General features: G+C 40.1%; 1 protein-coding gene across 6 annotated transcripts in view; it reads left to right on the top strand.

The window, feature by feature from the left end:
* The first annotated feature begins 1,846 nt into the window (after positions 1 to 1,846).
* Positions 1,847 to 18,348, top strand: part of RPRD2 (regulation of nuclear pre-mRNA domain containing 2) — a 96,972-nt gene continuing 80,470 nt past the window's right edge. For all 6 annotated transcript variants that reach the window (XM_069574246.1, XM_069574254.1, XM_069574258.1 and 3 more), the window contains exon 1: positions 1,847 to 3,069. In XM_069574246.1, the coding sequence (XP_069430347.1) occupies positions 2,865 to 3,069 (205 nt within the window). In that variant the 5' untranslated portion in view covers positions 1,847 to 2,864. The remainder of the gene's footprint in view (positions 3,070 to 18,348) is intronic.

An 18,348-nucleotide genomic window follows, 5' to 3' on the forward strand; every position in this document is an offset into this window, starting at 1 on the left:
ATCTCATATTTTACTATTTGTCCCCTCTTCTTTAGTCAAACTGGTCTCCTTGTTCTTCCTCTAATATTTCAAGACATTTGTGTTTTAGGTCCTTTGCACTAGCTGTTCCTTCTGCCAGCACACTTTTTTCTCTTCCCTCCCCCATATTTGCTTGGTTACCTTGCGCTTAACATTCAGATCAAATTATCACTTCCTTCCAAAAGCCGTCCTTGATCGCCAAACCACCATTCCTTTAAGGATCACACACACACACACACACACACACGGTACCCTCTCTCTCTCACACACACACACACACACACGGTACCCTCTCTCTCTCTCACACACACACACACAGTACCCTCTCTCTCTCACACACACACACAGTACCCTCTCTCTCACACACGCACACACACAGGGTACCCTCTCACACACACAGGGTACCCTCTCTCTCTCACACACACACACAGTACCCTCTCTCTCACACACACACACACACAGGGTACCCTCTCTCTCTCACACACACACACAGTACCCTCTCTCTCACACACACACACACACAGGGTACCCTCTCTCTCACACACACACACACAGGGTACCCTCTCTCTCTCACACACACACACAGTACCCTCTTTCTCACACACACACACAGTACTCTCTCTCACACACATACACACAGTACCCTCTCTCTTACACACACACACACAGTACCCTCTCTTTCTCACACACACACACACACTACCGTTTGTCTCTCACACACACACACAGTACTCTCTCTCTCACACACACACACAGTACCCTCTCTCTTTCTCACACACACACACACACACACTACCGTCTGTCTCTCACACACACACACACAGTACTCTCTCTCTCTCTCACACACACACGGTACCCTCTATCTCTCTCTTTCTCACACACACACACACAGTACCCTCTCTCTCTCTCTCATGCACACACACACACGCACACTACTGTGTCTCTCTCTCACACACACACACGGTACCCTCTCTCTCTCTCACACACACACACACACACACACGCAGAGTACCTTCTCTCTCTTACCCTGTGTAGATAGAACTTATTGGTGGTGGTTTAGTTGCTAAGTCATGTCCGACTCTTGCGACCCCATGGACTGTAGTCCACCAGGCCCCTCTGTCCATGGGATTCTCCAGTCAAGGATACTGGAATGAGTTGCCATTTCCTTCTCCAGGGATCTTCCTGACCCGGGAATCGATCCAGGAATCGAACCCCGGTCTCCTGCATTGCAGAACTTATTATTCCTTGATATTTTTATGGTCTCCTGCCAAGAAACCCCAGAGGAAAGGGATTTTTGTCTGTTTTGCTCTGTTACCGCCCCACATCTAGAACTGTACTTGGCACAAGACACTCAACAACTTTTTGTTGGATTAACACATGAAATGTGAGTTTGACAAAACAGGTAAATGTGAGTCTACTGTGGAGAGGTGAAAGAATTAAAACACAGTAATTGTATGTGCTTAGTGTAACACAGAAGCCTCCAAATCTATCCAGAAGTTTTACATAGGCAGATGCTATGGCCTGGTTAATTTAGGTTGTTCTAATCAATATAATAGATTTCTAAGGGTCTTGTAAACTATAATGTATTATGCAATTGCGAGACTGTATCATAATTGGCGAAGGTGAATCACATCTTGCCTTTTATTGTTTCCTTGTCTCGAAAATTCTACAGGGGAAATTTTCCTTTCACGTCATTTACTTCCTCTTCCTATATTCCAAAAAGTCAAGGAGCTGTGAATGGTATCGTCCAAGGGGAGTGTAAAAAATTGTTTGGTCTGGGAGTCTGCGTAGTGAATGGCTTGCCGGAGCTGGCGCATGCGCACCCTCTGAGGCACTGCAAGATGGCTGCCATCTACTTTGTCGCGCGTCAGTGTCCCGAGGAGTTAGCAGCGGCGCCGGCAGCGGCAGCTGCAAGTGCCAGAAAATAAGTGGCTGCTGAACGGTGGGAGTTTCTCGGTCCTGTGGTGTGAGCTGGACAGCTCCAAGAGAGACACCTCGCTAGGAAGCAAAACGCGGGGTGGAGCGGTGAAGCCCCTCCCCCCAACCTCTCTTTAGTCCGAGCAACTCCCTCGCCCTTCCCTCCCCGTTTTTCCTCCCAACCCGCTACACGCTGGCCTGTCGCGCAGGCGCACAATTCATCGAAGCGCCTCCTTAGCCCTTGGGGCTTGTGGGCTTCTGCGCGCGCTTCTTCGTCTTCTCCCTTGATTGGCCAGATTGCCCCGCCATCACGCCTCCCTCTGCTTTCTAGGTTGAGAAGGAAGCCGAGGGGCGGGCCCAAGCAGCGCGTGCGCGATACTGTTGCTGTCCCTTTGCTGCTATTGCGTTGCAAAAAAATTCCTGACTAGGTAGCCTTGGGCTTTTCTGTGGACCTAAAGGAGAGAGAAAGATTTCTGCAACTGAAGGGGCAGTCGGGTACTATTTACTTTAAGATATTAACGCCCACTCTTAGAGGCGTGTTGGGGAAGGGCCTTAAACGTTGAGAGCCGAAGAGTATAAAACCATTTAATTTCCGGGCCAGACGTTTAGAAAGGCTTTGCAGGAGCTGTTTTGTGCGTAATTCTTCGTGATTGCTGACTGGTTTAAACACAATCCCTTGAACAATTCTGATAAACCTTCGAAACCCGCAGCCCCTCTTTGCAGCGTGTAGGAGCCGCCAGCGTGCCCAGCACCTGGTCCTCCTGTCCTACCTCCAGAAGAGCCTAGCGCGTGCACCGTCCCCACCCCCTGGCCTCCCTCCCCACCTGCGGCTTTCACGCACTCGCAGTGATTGTTTTGCCCGCTCCCGCCGCCGTCGCCGTCGCCGCCGCGGCCGCCAGAGGAGCAGCAGCGCTTGTGCAACCGGGAAGATGGCGGCCGGCGGCGGCGGAGGCGGCAGTAAGGCCTCCTCCTCGTCGGCCTCTTCGGCAGGGGCTCTGGAGTCCTCGTTGGATCGAAAATTCCAGTCGGTAACTAACACCATGGAATCTATTCAAGGCTTGTCGTCTTGGTGTATAGAGAACAAGAAACACCACACTACTATCGTCTACCATTGGATGAAGTGGCTCCGGAGATGTGAGTGTTGGGGGTGGCCAGGGAAGGGAAGACTGGGGAATGGAAGGAAATACTGCTCGAAACGTTTAGGGTTTCCCTGTGGAGCCGCTGCATTCGGTTGGGGTTGTTCAAATTAGAGCTTCAACCCAAGTGTTGCCAAACGCAGACTTATTTCTAGCCAGGATTGTCTGAACTGTAGGAGGTTCATCATTTCTTGGATTTTATAGCCACTGACTTGGCGTGACCTTGGGCCGTTGGGCCCAATTCTGTAGAGATTTATATGTTATTTCAGAGCCTTGTGAGGTGGTGGTGTATTTACTGAACGTTCACAGAAATTGTCGCGTCCGTTTATTTCTAATAGGCCTTGATGTGTTAATGATTTCTCGTACTGCTATGGTTAAGCAGTAGTAAATGCACCTACTTCGCGGGAATGTGTTGGACAATTCTATTTTCCACTGACCTAAAACTTGTGATATGTAGTAAGAAGAACCTTACCTAGATGAAGAGGTAACGTGAGCGCCACATAGAGCTCAGGCGACCGACCACCTGAGAGGTTTTCCTCGACCTGTGTTTGCTGCAGTAAAATACAGGCGGCTTGATACTCACCAGAAACAACCGTAGTCCGTATTGCCACTAATACCTTAAAATGGAAAACATATCCGTCTACTTTTCAGTCAGTTCAGATAACGTTTTTAAAGAATAGAAATTGGTTTCTTAGGTAACCAAAACAAGGAATCAGAAGTGTGGTTTTTGAATATATACTACTCCCCCCCTCACCCCGAGTTGCTTTTTTGTCTACTTCGCTGAATTTATTTCACTTTGCTGCTTTACTGCGGAAAAGAATATTAAATTGTCAGGAAGCGTGGATTGTTTGCAGATTTCAAATCTTTAGGACGAAGGAAGTGTGGAGAAGTCATTGTTGCTTCCTACTCAGAAGAGATGGTTGACCCTAAATCCCTGTGTATCTCTGAATTTTATGTTTGTTGTTACCTCTTGTCTATGGCTGTCACCAGTGAAACCCATCCTCCAGTTATTATTATTATTCCACTTTTGCTACTCCCTCTGTAGTGTTTTGATATGTGTTTAGTTTTTTAGGGAACGGATGGATAAAACTTGCAAAATCATAGACCTCAAAACTTCAGACTACTTGTGTATAGTTATTGTTGGGAGAGACGTTTTGTGAGATTACCTGTATTTACCAATAGCAGATCAAAGTTACCTTCTTTCCAAGAGGTAAAATTAGAAAATACAATTTCAAGTACTCCTCACTATCAAAGACTCACATGATAAGTATCTACTATGTGCCCAGGCCTTTTGTCATTTACAGTTTATCTAGTATCTCATTCTACCTTAAACTAACCCTAAGTAGATTTTTTAATCATTGCTTTACTGATGGGGAAACTAAGGCTCAGAAATATTAAGGAAGCTTCTAAGCTTATGGTGGAGTTGGGATTTGACTCCACCATATCAGATGACAGTGGTCACATTTAATTTTGTAGAATGTTTTCATGATTTTTCTTTAATGTATTTGGTCTACCAGTGGTAGCAAGCAGTGCTTGAGGACATATTGTTCTTAAACATATTTTTCTTTCTGTTTTAAAACGTTTTCCTACCTTTGGGCTCTGGTGCTTTAACTATTTGCTTACCTCATTTGCAAGGATAAGTTGGTCTCTATCCCTGCCTGTGGGATTGCATATGACAATTACAGTACGTCTTTTCTAGTCAGCGATGTTGAGATACACTGGGGCCAGAACTTTTCTGCCTCTACTTTTTACATTGTGCCTGAGCTTATTTCCCTTGCTGGTATTTTAAGAGTGAAAAAGAATGGTTGCTCTAGGAAGACAATACTTTGTTTGAAGTGCATTATATATAGTTTGGGTCGCTAAATGCTTTTGCTTTCTATAAACCTGATTTTTTTCCCCTGGTGAAATGGGCTTCACTTTCTAAAATGGTTAAGGGTAATTTGTAGTTGTTTTGTGTTTACATTAGTGAATGTCATCTGTCTTATTGTAAATAAAACCTTTTGAGGGAAATATTTGGGAGAGTAGTGTTACATTTTGGAGTTTGGCTTCTAAATCAACTTTAGGCAAATTTGTGCAATGGATAGATGTCTTTGGATTCACAGCCTTTCTGTCCATTTTCCTGATGCCACTTTTGCTTGTCCTTCTTTTGGCATTTGTTCTTTAGTAATTTATATTTAGACCTCAGCATGAATTTAAGTAACTGTATAACTCTTCCTGAGATATTTTCATTTAATCTTTTATTTCATAATGTATATTAAGAGACTTTAGTTCACTTTAAAGGAAATAATTTTGGGAGTTCTTGGTGGCCTCTTGGTTAGGATTTTGGGCTTTCTCTGCCATGACTCAGGTTCAGTCCTCAGTTGGGGAACTGAGATCCTGAAAGCCACGCGGTATGGCAAAAAAATAAATAGAAATAAAGAAAATAATTTATTAGAGAAGGCAAGTAGTCTTCCTGAAGACACACTCCCTGGTGGGTTTTACCAATTTTATTCAGGCTTGTTTTAATTTGTTTGACCCTTCCACTGCTATCATTTTCCAAAAGTGATCTTTCTGTATCATGAACCCATGTCATTTCTGTGCTTTAAAACCCTCCAGTGACATTCCATTGCAACAGGCTTAAAAGTTAAACTTCTTTTACTACAGGTTAAAAGGTCTACACATTCTTACACTATCTGCCCTGCCTACTGCTTCTCAGGCTTCCGTTGCTGTCTTCTCATCATTTTAGATCTAAACTCAGATATTACTTCCTCAGAAAGGTCTTCCATAATGATCTTATTTTAAGTGGTTTCAGTTGAATTCTATCATATCACTTTATTTTTCATTTTATAAAATTATGTTATTTATTTATTGTATGTTTGCTGTCTGTGTTATTTCACCAGGGCTGTGTCTTCTTTGCTGCTGTATCCCAAGCAACTAGAACAGTGTTGGGCACACAATAAGTAATCAATAGATATTTACCAATATAATTTTGTGAAATAGTTAATCAAGAACTTGAATGGTTTTAATTTCTATTTAACAGAAGGCCACATAGATAATTTAGTAAAAGAAATAATAGATATGGTTGTTTACAGTTTCAAAATGTGGCTCTTGGATAGGCTTGATGTACAGTATGACTGTTGTCATTTCTATGTTTCATTCATCCCTCCCATTTTTTTTATCCCTCCCATTTTTAATGTAAAATGTAAATCAATATGGAAAAGTAGAAAAATACAGACTTTAGATATAGGTTCAAATCGTAATTCCATCAGTTAATAAATAACGTGGGTGATTCTATGCATAGTGCTTAAGTTGTGAGCCCCAATTTCTGATTTGTGAGTAGAGAGAATTCTCTCTCATAGGCTTGTTGTCTAGATTTAAGAAGATAATGCATGTATTTTAGTATACGTCCTAGCATATAGAAATATGTTCAGATTATTTATGATGATGACAGCAATGATGTAGTTAATCTTAAGGTCCTGACTATTTGAAATAATTACTGTTTTGGGAATGGTGCTGAAAACTGTATACCTAGTCGGGGCAGATAATTTGAGCCAGCCTTTCTGTAGTAAATTAGCAAGTTCTCTAAAGAAGTAGTAGGAAAAAATAGAATATGTTGTATTCATGATATCTCCACGATGTTTTGCTTCCAACCATTGAATGGGTTGCTCTATTTTAGAAGGTGTATGAGAATTTAAGTGAGTTTTTGAAGAAAAGGGGGATATAGGAGAATAGAATCATTTGTAGAACAGAAAATTCTGTTAAGATTTCCTTTTAGCTGTTTTTGATATGAACTTTAAATGTGAACAAAATTAGAAAAGTAATGACATCTCCCCCCCACTGATCACCCCACTTCAGTAGTTAATCCTTTTAAGGGCTGGTCTTTTTTCTCCTATCCCCTTTACTTCCTCCCCCTCCCATTTGAAACAAATCTCAGTACAATCCGGTATTTTGTCCGCAACAGAAACTGTCATATAAACATGGACTGGGAAAACCTTTTTTCTTCATACAGGATTAATTTGTTGCAGAGAATTTGCAAAGTGCAATTACTAGTTTTGGTGTATGGCAGTGGTTTCTCAAATCCTTGGGTGAACCATGAAGATGGTAGTTTTTAGCCCACTTTTATCAAGTGCTTATTATGTGCCAGGTACTGCTCCAAGCATTTTACATTAATTCATTCAGTCATCATAATTCTTTGAAGTACGTATTATTATGATTCCCATTTTACAGACGGGAAAACAGAGGCACTGAGAGGTTGAGTAGCTTGCCCAAGGTTAGAGAGCTAATAAGTGATGGATCCAGGATTCAACCCAGGCATTCTTGATTTAGAGCATACACTCACACTCATAGCCATTGTACTAGTCTTTCTTATATTTTCTACAATGCAGAAAACCTTTGATAATCTATTTATTCATTGTTAGGCCAGATTAAACTGTCTAGATCTTGAAGCTTTGCAGGGTTTGTTTTTATTTTTGCTTTCTGTGGGGAAACTGATTATCTTGTATAGATTTGAAGTTCTGATAGTCATTTATAATTTTTAAAAAAGGGGGTAACAAAGCTGAACATGTTAGGTATTAAAGTTGTCTACTTGACAGAAATCTCTAAATGTTAGGTGCTTTCAGATTAAAGAATAGGAGTTTTTGGTGGTAGAAAGTTTAGGGTACCACAGTGGTAGCTCCACTGGTCAGTGGAGAGGGAAGTCTGTAATCTTTTATTTGCTATTCCATAAATCTGAGGATCTGGAACTATTTTCTGTGGCTCTGGTATCTGAAATGTAGCTGTTCCTTTAACTGTTTACTTTCCTTGTAATTCATCATTTGTAACAGGTATGTTGGTCAGGCATATAGAGTATAACAGTACTGCTTTAGGCATATGATTTTTTAATCACATATCACATGTGTACAAATGTAAGTGGACTTGGTACAGATTCTTAAAGTTTCAAGATGAATTCTGCTTATAAATCCTTACATTCAGTGCTTTTAACAATGCCTTATTGGATACCTGCTGTGCCAGGCTCTGGGGATGTAGCAGGTGAACAAAATGGAGAAAAATCTTTGCCCTCTCGGAGCTTGTACTCTCGTAAGGAGAGACAAGCAGCAGACAAACAATGTTAAGTACATTGGAAGGTAAAAAATACTAGGAGTGCTGTAGGGAAATATAAAGCAGGGAAAGGGAATACAGAGTATTCAGTGCAGTTTAGTCCCTCAGTTGTGTCCGATTCTTTGCAACCCCATGGACCGAAGAGTCTTCTCCAACACCACAGTTCAAAAGCATCAGTTCTTCTGTGCTCAGCTTTCTTCATAGTCCAACTCTCATATCCATACATGACCACTGGAAAAAATACAGCTTTGACTAGATGGACCTTTGTTGGCAAAGTAATGGCTCTGCTTTTTAATGTGCTGTCAGGTTGGTCATAGCTTTTCTTCCAAGGAGCAAGCGTCTTTTAATTTCATGGCTGCAGTCAGCATCTGCAGTGATTTTGGAGGCCCCTCCTCCCCCCCAAAAAAGTCTGTCACTGTTTCCATTATTTTCCCATCTATTTGCCCTAAAGTGGTGGGACTGGATGCCACAGTCTCAGTTTTCTGAAGGTTGAGTTTTAAGCCAGCTTTGTCACTGTCCTCTTTCACTTTCATCAAGAGGCTCTTTAGTTTCTGCCATAAGGGTGATGTCATCTGCATATCTGGGGTTATTGATATTTCTCCCGACAGTCTTGATTCCAGCTTGTGCTTCATCAACCCAGTATTTTGCATGATGTACTCTTTCCTGGGTTGGGAAGATTCCCTGGAGAAGGAAATGGCACCCCACTACAGTACTCTTGCAGGAAAAGTCCCATGGACAGAGAAGCCTGGTAGGCTACAGTCCATGGGGTCGCAAAGAGTCAGACACGACTAAGCGACTTCACTTTTCACTTTCAGTCTGCATGTAAGTTAAATAATCAGGGTGACAGTATACAGCCTTGATGTACTCCTTTTCCTATTTGGAACCAATCTGTTGTTCCATGTCCAGTTCTAACTGTTGCTTCCTGACCTGCATACAGATTTCTGAGGAGGCAGATAAGGTAGTCTGGTATTCTCTTTCAGAATTTTCCACGGTTTGTTGTGATCCACACAGTCAAAAGCTTTGGCATAGTCAATAAAGCAGAAGTAAGTGTTTTTCTGGAACTCTCTTGCTTTTTTGATGATCCAACGGATGTTGGCAATTTGATCTCTGGTTCCTCTGCCTTTTCTAAATCCAGCTTGAGCATCTGTAAGTTCACGGCTACTGTTAAAGCCTGGCTTGGAGAATTTTGAGCATCACTTTACTAGTGTATGAGATGAGTGCAGTTGTGCGGTAGTTTGAACATTCCACAGGAATTTAAATTAGGTGTAAGGGAAGGCCTCACTGAGAATGTGACATTTGAGCAGGAAGATGAGGCGCTATAAACGATATAGATATGAGTGTGAGGGGAGAACAAAAACACAAAGGTCTTGAGGTTAGTGTGTGCCTGGTGAGTTTAAGGAAGAGCAGGAAAGCTTTTGTGACTGGAAAGGAGTAGAGAAAGAGAAGATTAGCAGATGAACTCAGATTTTGGTGGGTAATATGACAGGAGGGGCAGATCACAATTTTATAGGCATCCTTAGGCTTTTATTTTTAATGAGATGGGGAACTGTTAGAGCAAAGAAGTGATGTGAACTGATTTCTGTTTTTAAAAGATCATTCTAATTGGTGCAGAAACAGGGATGCCAGTAGGTGGCTGTGGTAGTAGTCCTGGGATAAAATATTGGTGGGTTTTGGACCAGGTTGTGAAAGAAATAAAAAGTAGTTTAATTCTAGATTTGTTTTGAGAATAGATCCAATCAGGGTTCTAAATGAATTAAATGAGTGGTAACAGGAGGAGCCTGTTGGGCTGCAGTCCATGAGGTTACAACTGAGCGACTTCCCTTTCACTTTTCACTTTCATGCATTGGAGAAGGAAATGGCAACCCACTCCAGTGTTCTTGCCTGGAGGATCCCAGGGACGGGGGAGCCTGGTGGGCTGCCGTCTATGCGGTCACACAGAGTCGGACACGACTGAAGCGACTTAGCAGCAGCAGCAGCAACAGAGGCTAATAATCGAGAATAAGTGTTGTTTTTTTCCTTGAGTGACTAGAAAGAGTTAGCATTTATTGACAAACCACTCATTTAAAGTGTACAATTCATTCACTTATTTCAGTGTATTCACAAAGTTGTGTGACAGTCACCACAGGGTGTCTGTTGAGTCTGTAAATTGTCTTTAGAGACAGCCTGGAAGAGACGTACTAGAAGTAAGTGTAGGGCGAGAAGTCACTGTAGTAAGTTAGGGTAGTGAGTACAGATAGAGAAGAAGTCCAGAGAGAAGGCTCTGGGGCATTCCAGTGTTTTAGATATCTCTTTCTACTTAGTTGGTGTTTTGTGTTATTGGCTTGGGTTCTTTTTGAAGTTCAGGGTAAACGGAACTTTCAGCTCCCCAAAGAAGTAATAAATCTATTTTGATCTTTTTCATGTTTCTACTCTTGGCTTGGGTTTAACAGCACTTCTGGATCAGTTAGGCATTAGGTCTGTTGTAATTCCCAATTGTAAAGTTATTGCTCAGTCTTCTCCCTGCCCTTTGGATACCTTGGTCACCTTTTCTTCCTTCTCCTGTCCTCCTTTCATAGAGATGTAGATCATTTCCATGTTTTCAGACAGCGTTTCAAAACATGAACTACCTTAATTATACACCTAATTATTATAATGCTGTGTACTAAATGAGCCTTTGTGTGTGTGTTAAGAGACATTACAAGAAGTTGTTGCAGTCTTCATTTACCTGCTGTCTCTCAAATGCTGAAGGGTAGTATTATATACATGACCCTAGGTAGATTTAAAACAGTATGTAAAACAGAATTTTGTTACGCATCCTATAGTAAGCTAAAATGTTAAAATTATGTAGCAAATAAACATTTCCATAACTCAGAGTGTGAAACACTGTTGAAATACTTCGAATGATTTTGTGGTGTGGAAATACCTTGAAATTCCATTGGAAATTTTCATGTCCCGTGGAAAATTACTAATACTAACATTTCCTTAAACAGGCCACCCCCCAAATTACAGTTTGTTGGTAGAGAAGGGGTTGAGTGTATGTGTGTGTGTAATTTTTTAGAGAGTGAAGACTTACTGATTTTATTTTAGTGATTTGGCTTCCTGCCTTTCATAAATTAATAAATAATAGCTGCATCCAAACTTCTTTTTCTCCTAAGCTTTTGTCCTTCAGTTACCATCTTTTCTCTCTCTTTTCCGCCCCACTTTTCCCATGTTTAGTGTTTTATAGCAATACTTTAAGAAATCCCAAGGGTGTATTTTGAGTCGTTGCTTTAAATTTTCAGCTATCTGAGAACTGAGAATACATAAGAGTTGTGGGTTTTTTGTGTGTGTTTGTTTAACATGAGGGTTTTTTTTTTTTAATGTGTAGAAGGATTTCAAGAGACCCTAGTAAAAATTACCCCAAAACTTAACACTGTTGCACAAACCACCTTGACTAAGCTGCTCTTCCGTTTGTCAAGGAAGCAGAAAGGAGTTTGCACTTTGCAGTGCTTTTGATTCGCCTGCACCCACAGATTTTAATTATAGAACAGTGGAGAAAGGCACATCTTGTGGAGAGAGTAGTAGAATCTAGTTACTGTTTGGAAAAAGGCAACAGTTCCATTTGTGCTTTAGAACATTAAAGTATCTTTCAGACTAAGATAAAGACAGTTTTAAAAAATACATCATTGTTTTTGTTCTATAAGAAACATTGAATTAGAGGCTGTTTGTTGAAAGAAAATGTTTAGAATGCTGGTTTTAAATTTTGGTTGCAGCCTCTATCTTTCCCTCATCTCTCTTCCTTCACTCACTAGTGACTAGTTTCACTTACTTTCACTCTGTTGTTCTTTAGTACTCACTGAGGGGCAGAGGGAGGGAGAGAGAGAGAGAAAGCAGATTATTTCCGTTAGTGAAAATTTCACTGTTAGAAGGGAAAATTTTTTTTTAATGTTAGGTTTTATAACTTCATTTTTAATTAAAAAGACCCAAATGGGTCCTGTTCTGTTTTTGTGTTCCCTTTATCATGGTGATAGTTTTAAAGTAGCAGGATCGTTATTTTAAAATTACGATCTCTGTCCAAGAGGCAGTCAGTATTATTTGAGTTATTAAAATCTCTTTTATTGTGTGTATTCCTATGTCTAAGGATACAGAATTCAGAAAATGAATTGAGAAATACTAGATGTTTACTCTCTATAAAACTTTGTCAGGTTGTGGAAAGAGATGGAATGTTTTGTAACTACGATAAGAATTGAACAAAAAATAGCTGGTTCAGGGAAGTATGGTAATATGAGTTTGTATATGCTGTTCTAGTTTAGAAGAGGTATCATGTTTTGGTTGGAGTGAAGGTATCATTCACTGAGCACCGTTTCTGGATGTCATATGTATATATGTTATCTGTAATCCTAACATCAGCTCTGTAAGATAGGAGTTATCTCCACTTAAAATTTTTGGAAAATGAGGCTTAGAGATGTCAGTTGATTATTTTGAGGAAATTGTCAAAACATTTTTCTAGCATAGGAAAAGGAAGCTGCTTGTTTTCAGGGTGGCTAAGCATAAGCTAGTTTGTTTTTTGAAGGCAGAAGGTAACAGCAAGTGGGAGAAAGAAAAGACACACAGTGGGTTCAAAGCCCGAGTTGCTTACAAGTACTTTGTTATTATTTAACAGTGTTCCTTATTAAATTTCTAATCATTAGGACAGTTACCTTCACAAACATTGTCACTAATAGATTTAGTAATAAATAGCCAGCGTTAACTGAGTTCTTAGCATGTGATCTCATAACAATTCATGAGGTAAGTATTATGTAATTTATTACTTAGTAAGTCTACTAGTGATACATATGTAAGATTAGCTATGCTGGTGAGGGGCAAAATAATAAAATATTATAGATGATATAGTTGAAGCACTTGAAGGCTCAGTGAAGTAAAATGAATTGTCCAAGGTTCACAGCTAGTGAACAGTAGCGCCAGAATGCAGATCTAAATAGTCTTGACTCCAGAGCCTACACTCTACCTTTGTGTTAGACCGCTTCCCACTGCTTTCAAAGTTTACTGGTGCTTTGTAGTATTGTATAGTGTAGTATGTAGAATATAAGACAGTAGCCCTTGTGCCTGTCTTTTCCCCAGCTTTTTGATGTATTATTGGCATATAACATTGTATAAGTTGTGATGATTTGATACATGTATGTATATTGCAAAATGATTACCACAGTAAGGTTGTTGAACACCTTCATCACCGCACATCATTACCCTCCTTTTTTTAGGAGAACATTTACGATGTTGTCTCTTAGCAACTTGTGAGTATATAAGGCCACATTGTTAACTGCAGTCCCCACTTTACAGTAGATGCCCAGAACTTATATACTTGTAAGTCTGTACCTTTTAGCCATCATCTACCCATTGCCCTACTCTCTGGCTCCTGGCAACCACCATTCTATTCTCTGTTTCTGTGATTTCTGTGCCTGTTGATTTTTTTTTTTTTGCAGGCATAAAATTTACTATTACAGACATAGCATAACAACAAGTGGGAGAGCACATAGAGAAATGGTCTGCTAAGATAGAAGCAAGGCAGAGAAAGGGCATGGGCGTCACCCCCAGTGAGGGGGGACCTGTGCCTGCCTACTGTGAATGATTTTGCTGAGCTGCAGGGGTGAAAAAAATCTATTAACTTGTATACAGCAATAAATTGAATATAGAACCAGATGTGAGAGCCTACCTGTCTTCTATTAAGCCAAACATTAGATTTTCAAGAATGTAAAACCGTGCTGCCGTCCTCACTAAACTTTTTGTTTTGGAAATATAGTTGCTTTTAATAGAGTATATATAATTTATTAACTGAATGGTTTATTATTGTTTTTAATGAGTTGATATTTTGAATTTCTTAGTTTTAATTTATTATACAGTAAATAGATACATCTATTAAATTAAAAGACGCTTACTCCTTGGAAGAAAAGTTATGACCAACCTAGATAGTATATTCAAAAGCAGAAACATTATTTTGCCGACTAAGATCCGTCTAGTCAAGGCTATGATTTTTCCAGTGGTCATGTATGGATGTGATAATTGGACTGTGAAGAAGGCTGAGTGCCGAAGAATTGAGGCTTTTGAACTGTGGTGTTGGAGAAGACTCTTGGAAGTCCCTTGGACTGCAAGGAGATCCAACCAGTCCATTCTGAAGATCAACCCTGGGATTTCTTTGGAAGGAATGAAGCTAAAGCTGAAACTCCAGTACTTTGGCCACCTGATGTGAAGAGTTGACTCATTGGAAAAGACTCTGATGCTGGGAGGGATTGGGGGCGGGAGGAGAAGGGGACGACAGAGGATGAGATGGCTGGATGGCATCACTGACTCGATGGACGTGAATCTGAGTGAACTCCGGGAGTTGGTGATGGACAGGGAGGCCTGGCGTGCTGTGATTCATGGGGTCGCAAAGAGTCAGACACGACTGAGTGACTGAACTAAAATGAACCCACATAAGCTTCCCAGGTGGTGCTAGGGGTAAAGAATCTGCTTGCCAATGCAGGAGACGCAGAGACGTGGGTTTGATCTCTGGTCTGGGAAGATCCCCTAGAGTAGGAAATGGCAGCCCATTCCAGTATTCTCGCCTGGAAAATTCCATGGGCAGAGAAGCCTAGCAACTACAGTCCATGGGGCTGCAAAGACTCGAACACGGCTGAGCACACACAACCCACAGAAACAAAAGATGATCAGTAGTTTTTAGGGGTGAAAAGGGATCCTGAAACCAAAAGGTTTGAGAATTCACTGGTTTATATTATAAAATGACCTTTATCAATTTCTGCAAGGTAAACATCCATTGCTCTCATCTTAACGCCTTGTTTCTGGAAACCCAGAGGTTTCCAGATGTTATTTTATAAACATTATAATTTTTTAATTTTTAATTTGTGAGATCTTGTTTGCTGACTTTTATCTTGCCAAATAAAGTTGTAAATACACTATCATTTATATTATCACTACCATTTTATAAATTACAACTTTATATGAAAAATTTGCCTTGAAGTCCATGTCTTTCAAGTCTTAACTCAAATGTCATCTCCTTCGAGGCCATTCCCTATCATCCTAGCCAAAGAGCTAGTGCCTACTGTCCCTTTTGCTCCTGCCTGTCATTCTCTTTAATGTATCACTGTGTTTTATTTTCTTTGTATACCTTTTCTCATTATGAGATTCTGCCTTATTTGTTTATTTCCTGAGATGTCTTCTCTGGGAAGCCCCCAGTGGCTCAGTGGTAAAGAATCCGCTTGCCAATGCAGGAGATAAAAGAGACTGGTTCAGTCCTAGGTTGGGAAGATCCCCTGGAGGAGGGCTTGGCAAGCCACTGTAGTATTCTTGCAGGATCTTAGTTCTCCCACCAGGGATTGAATTCATGCTCCCTTTTTTGAGAGGGCAGAGTCTTAACCACTGGGCCACCAGGGAAGTGCCCACTATTGTTTTAAATGCAATTATATTATGTAGGTTTTTTTAAAAAAACTTTATTTTATATTGGAGTATAGCCGATTAACAGTTTTGTGATAGTTTCAGGTGGACAGCAAAGGGACTTAGTTATACATATTCATCCCCCAAATTCTCCTCTCATCTAGGCTGCCACATAACACTGAGCGAAGTTCCATGTGCTATGTAGTAGCTTTGTGGGTTATCCATTTTTTCCCACTTTTTAAATTTTTGGTTTTATATATATTTTCTGTATTTTTAATTGAAGGATAATTGCTTTACCGTGTTCTGTTGGTTTGTGCCATACAACAATGTGAGTCAGCTGTAAGTATACATATATTCCTTCCCTCTTGAGTCTCCTTCCTCCACCCCTCTAGGTCATCACAGCACCAGGCTGAGGTCCCTGAGGTCCCAGCAACTTCCCACTAGCTGTCTGTTTTAAATATGGTAATATATATATTTCAGTGCCACTCTATTCTGGATTTCATATATATGTGTTAATATATGATATTTGTTTTTCTTTTTCTGACTGACTTCACTCTGTATAATAGGCTCTAGGTTCATCTGGTTATTCACTTTAAATAGAGCAGTATGTACATATTGATCCCAAATTCCCCATCCCTTCCCCCCATTCTTCCCTCCTAGCAACCATAAGTTCATTCTCTGAGATTGAGTCTGTTTATGGTATTTATTTTCATTATACCATATTTCATGCAGGCCTGTCTGCTTAAGCTGTAAATTCTTCCAGTTAATCCTGCATACCCTAGGTGAAATTTTAAGGTTAATAGTCCAAAGAAATGAACATGGAATTTTTGGTCCTTCTTTTGTTAATACTAGAGAATACCTGGAAAATGCACTAATTTGGAAACTGTTTACCTAATTTGAGTATTTGAAGGGCCTATTCATATAACAGCAGCTTGCAGTTCTAGAAGTTCATAGAATTTAAGAATCTTTGGTATGTTTTTATAACTATTGTGCTAATATGAAAATGCACCTCCAGAGGGAATTTCATAGAGGCAGCAGTATCTTTTTTTTCTTTTTTTTATTAATTTTTTAAATTTTTTTAATTTTAAAATCTTTAATTCTTCCATGCGTTCCCAAACATGAACCCCCCTCCCACCTCCCTCCCCATAACATCTCTCTGGGTCATCCCCATGCACCAGCCCCAAGCATCTTTAGTGTTGCTGGATTTTTTAAAATGACCTGTTAAAAACAAAGGGTTTCTAAAAATTGAAGTTGGAATAATAAAAACCAAATGTTAATCATTTTCATGTGCATTTTTAAATTAAAGATTTTGTAAAAGAAAATTTCATTTCAAAACACATTTTGGAAGGTTAGTGTCACTTTATTTCTAAAATCTTTAAAAACTTGGTAATAAAAAAGTGAAGAGCTTTTGAAATCTGCTTTTAGGGCATCCTTACACGTATATACTATGTTTAGTGTAAACTAGGATGAGAATTCATTTCTATCCTCTTACTTATTCTTATCCTCAGGTTGCCATGTACAATTGTATAAGATTACTATGTAATATGTATAAACTGAGAAGTGTGGATAAGATACTGAGAAAGTAAAACGTTGCAATGAATAACAAATACTGTATGAATTTGACTTTGTGCAGCAGCGTTTCCCCAGAAGATGGTAACGTTTAGGGTGTCACTGTCAAAGCTTGCTGCTGCTGCTAGGTCACGTCGGTTGTGTCCAACTCTGTGTGACCCCATAGACGGCAGCCCACCAGGCTCCCCTGTCCCTTGGGATTCTTCAGGCAAGAACACTGAGAGTGGGTTGCCATTTCCTCCTCCAGTGCATGAAAGTGAAAAGTGAAAGGGAAGTCACTCAGTCGTGTCCAACTCTTAGCGACCTCGTGGACTGCTGCCCACCAGGCTCCTCCGTCCCTGGGATTTTCCAGGCAAGAGTACTGGAGTGGGGTGCCATTGCCTTCTCCATGTCAAAGCTTAGGTACTATGAAATTAAAGAGAACCCTGTTTCATGCTGCTGGACTTGAATAAAATACTTCATAAATTCCCCTGAGAGGTGGGGGATAGTCTGTTCAATATTTTCTAAACTTAGTTGATCGTGGCATTCCTTTCTTTTCTAGCCATCTCATGTGATTAGTGTTCCCCAGAACATTACCATCTTCTGGGGAAATGCTGCTGCACAAAGTCAAATTCATACAGTATTTGTTATTCATTGCTACGTTTTATTTTCTCAGTTTCTTATCCACACTTCTCAGTTTATACATATGTACATAGTAATCTTATACAATTGTACATGGCAACCTGAGGATAAGAATAAGTAAGAGGATAGAAATGAATTCTCATCCTAGTTTACACTAAACATAGCAAGCTTTGACACTTTGGGAAGCTTTGTTATGGAAATTTTTCTAGGAAACCCCCAGTTAAAGAGCAGAGAGAAATTTATATTTGTGTGTAGTAAGGAAGACTTCATGAAGGAAATACTTGTACAAAAAATAAAAATAATGAAGCAGGTGAAAGAAGACATTCCAAATACAAGCAAAGGTATAGGAGAATCAGAAGCAGAGTGAACAGCCAGAGGTACACATAGATAAGCGAGGGTGGGAAAGACAAAGAGAAGCAGCGAAAGCCATGATTTTTAAGACATAGTCGGGGGAGGAGGGGGAACCATGTTGAAAACAAAGTAACTATGTCAAGGCACAAGAGCTGCAACAGATAGTGATTGTAATACTGGGCAAATTATTTGCTTGTAATACTGGTATTATTAATAGTATATTTTTAGGATTTATTCAAAGCTTTTAAAATTTAAAAATTGAAGTCAGTGAGCTCAG

This window comes from Ovis canadensis, chromosome 1, assembly GCF_042477335.2.
Source record: "Ovis canadensis isolate MfBH-ARS-UI-01 breed Bighorn chromosome 1, ARS-UI_OviCan_v2, whole genome shotgun sequence".
In the NCBI taxonomy this organism is placed as follows: domain Eukaryota; kingdom Metazoa; phylum Chordata; class Mammalia; order Artiodactyla; family Bovidae; genus Ovis; species Ovis canadensis.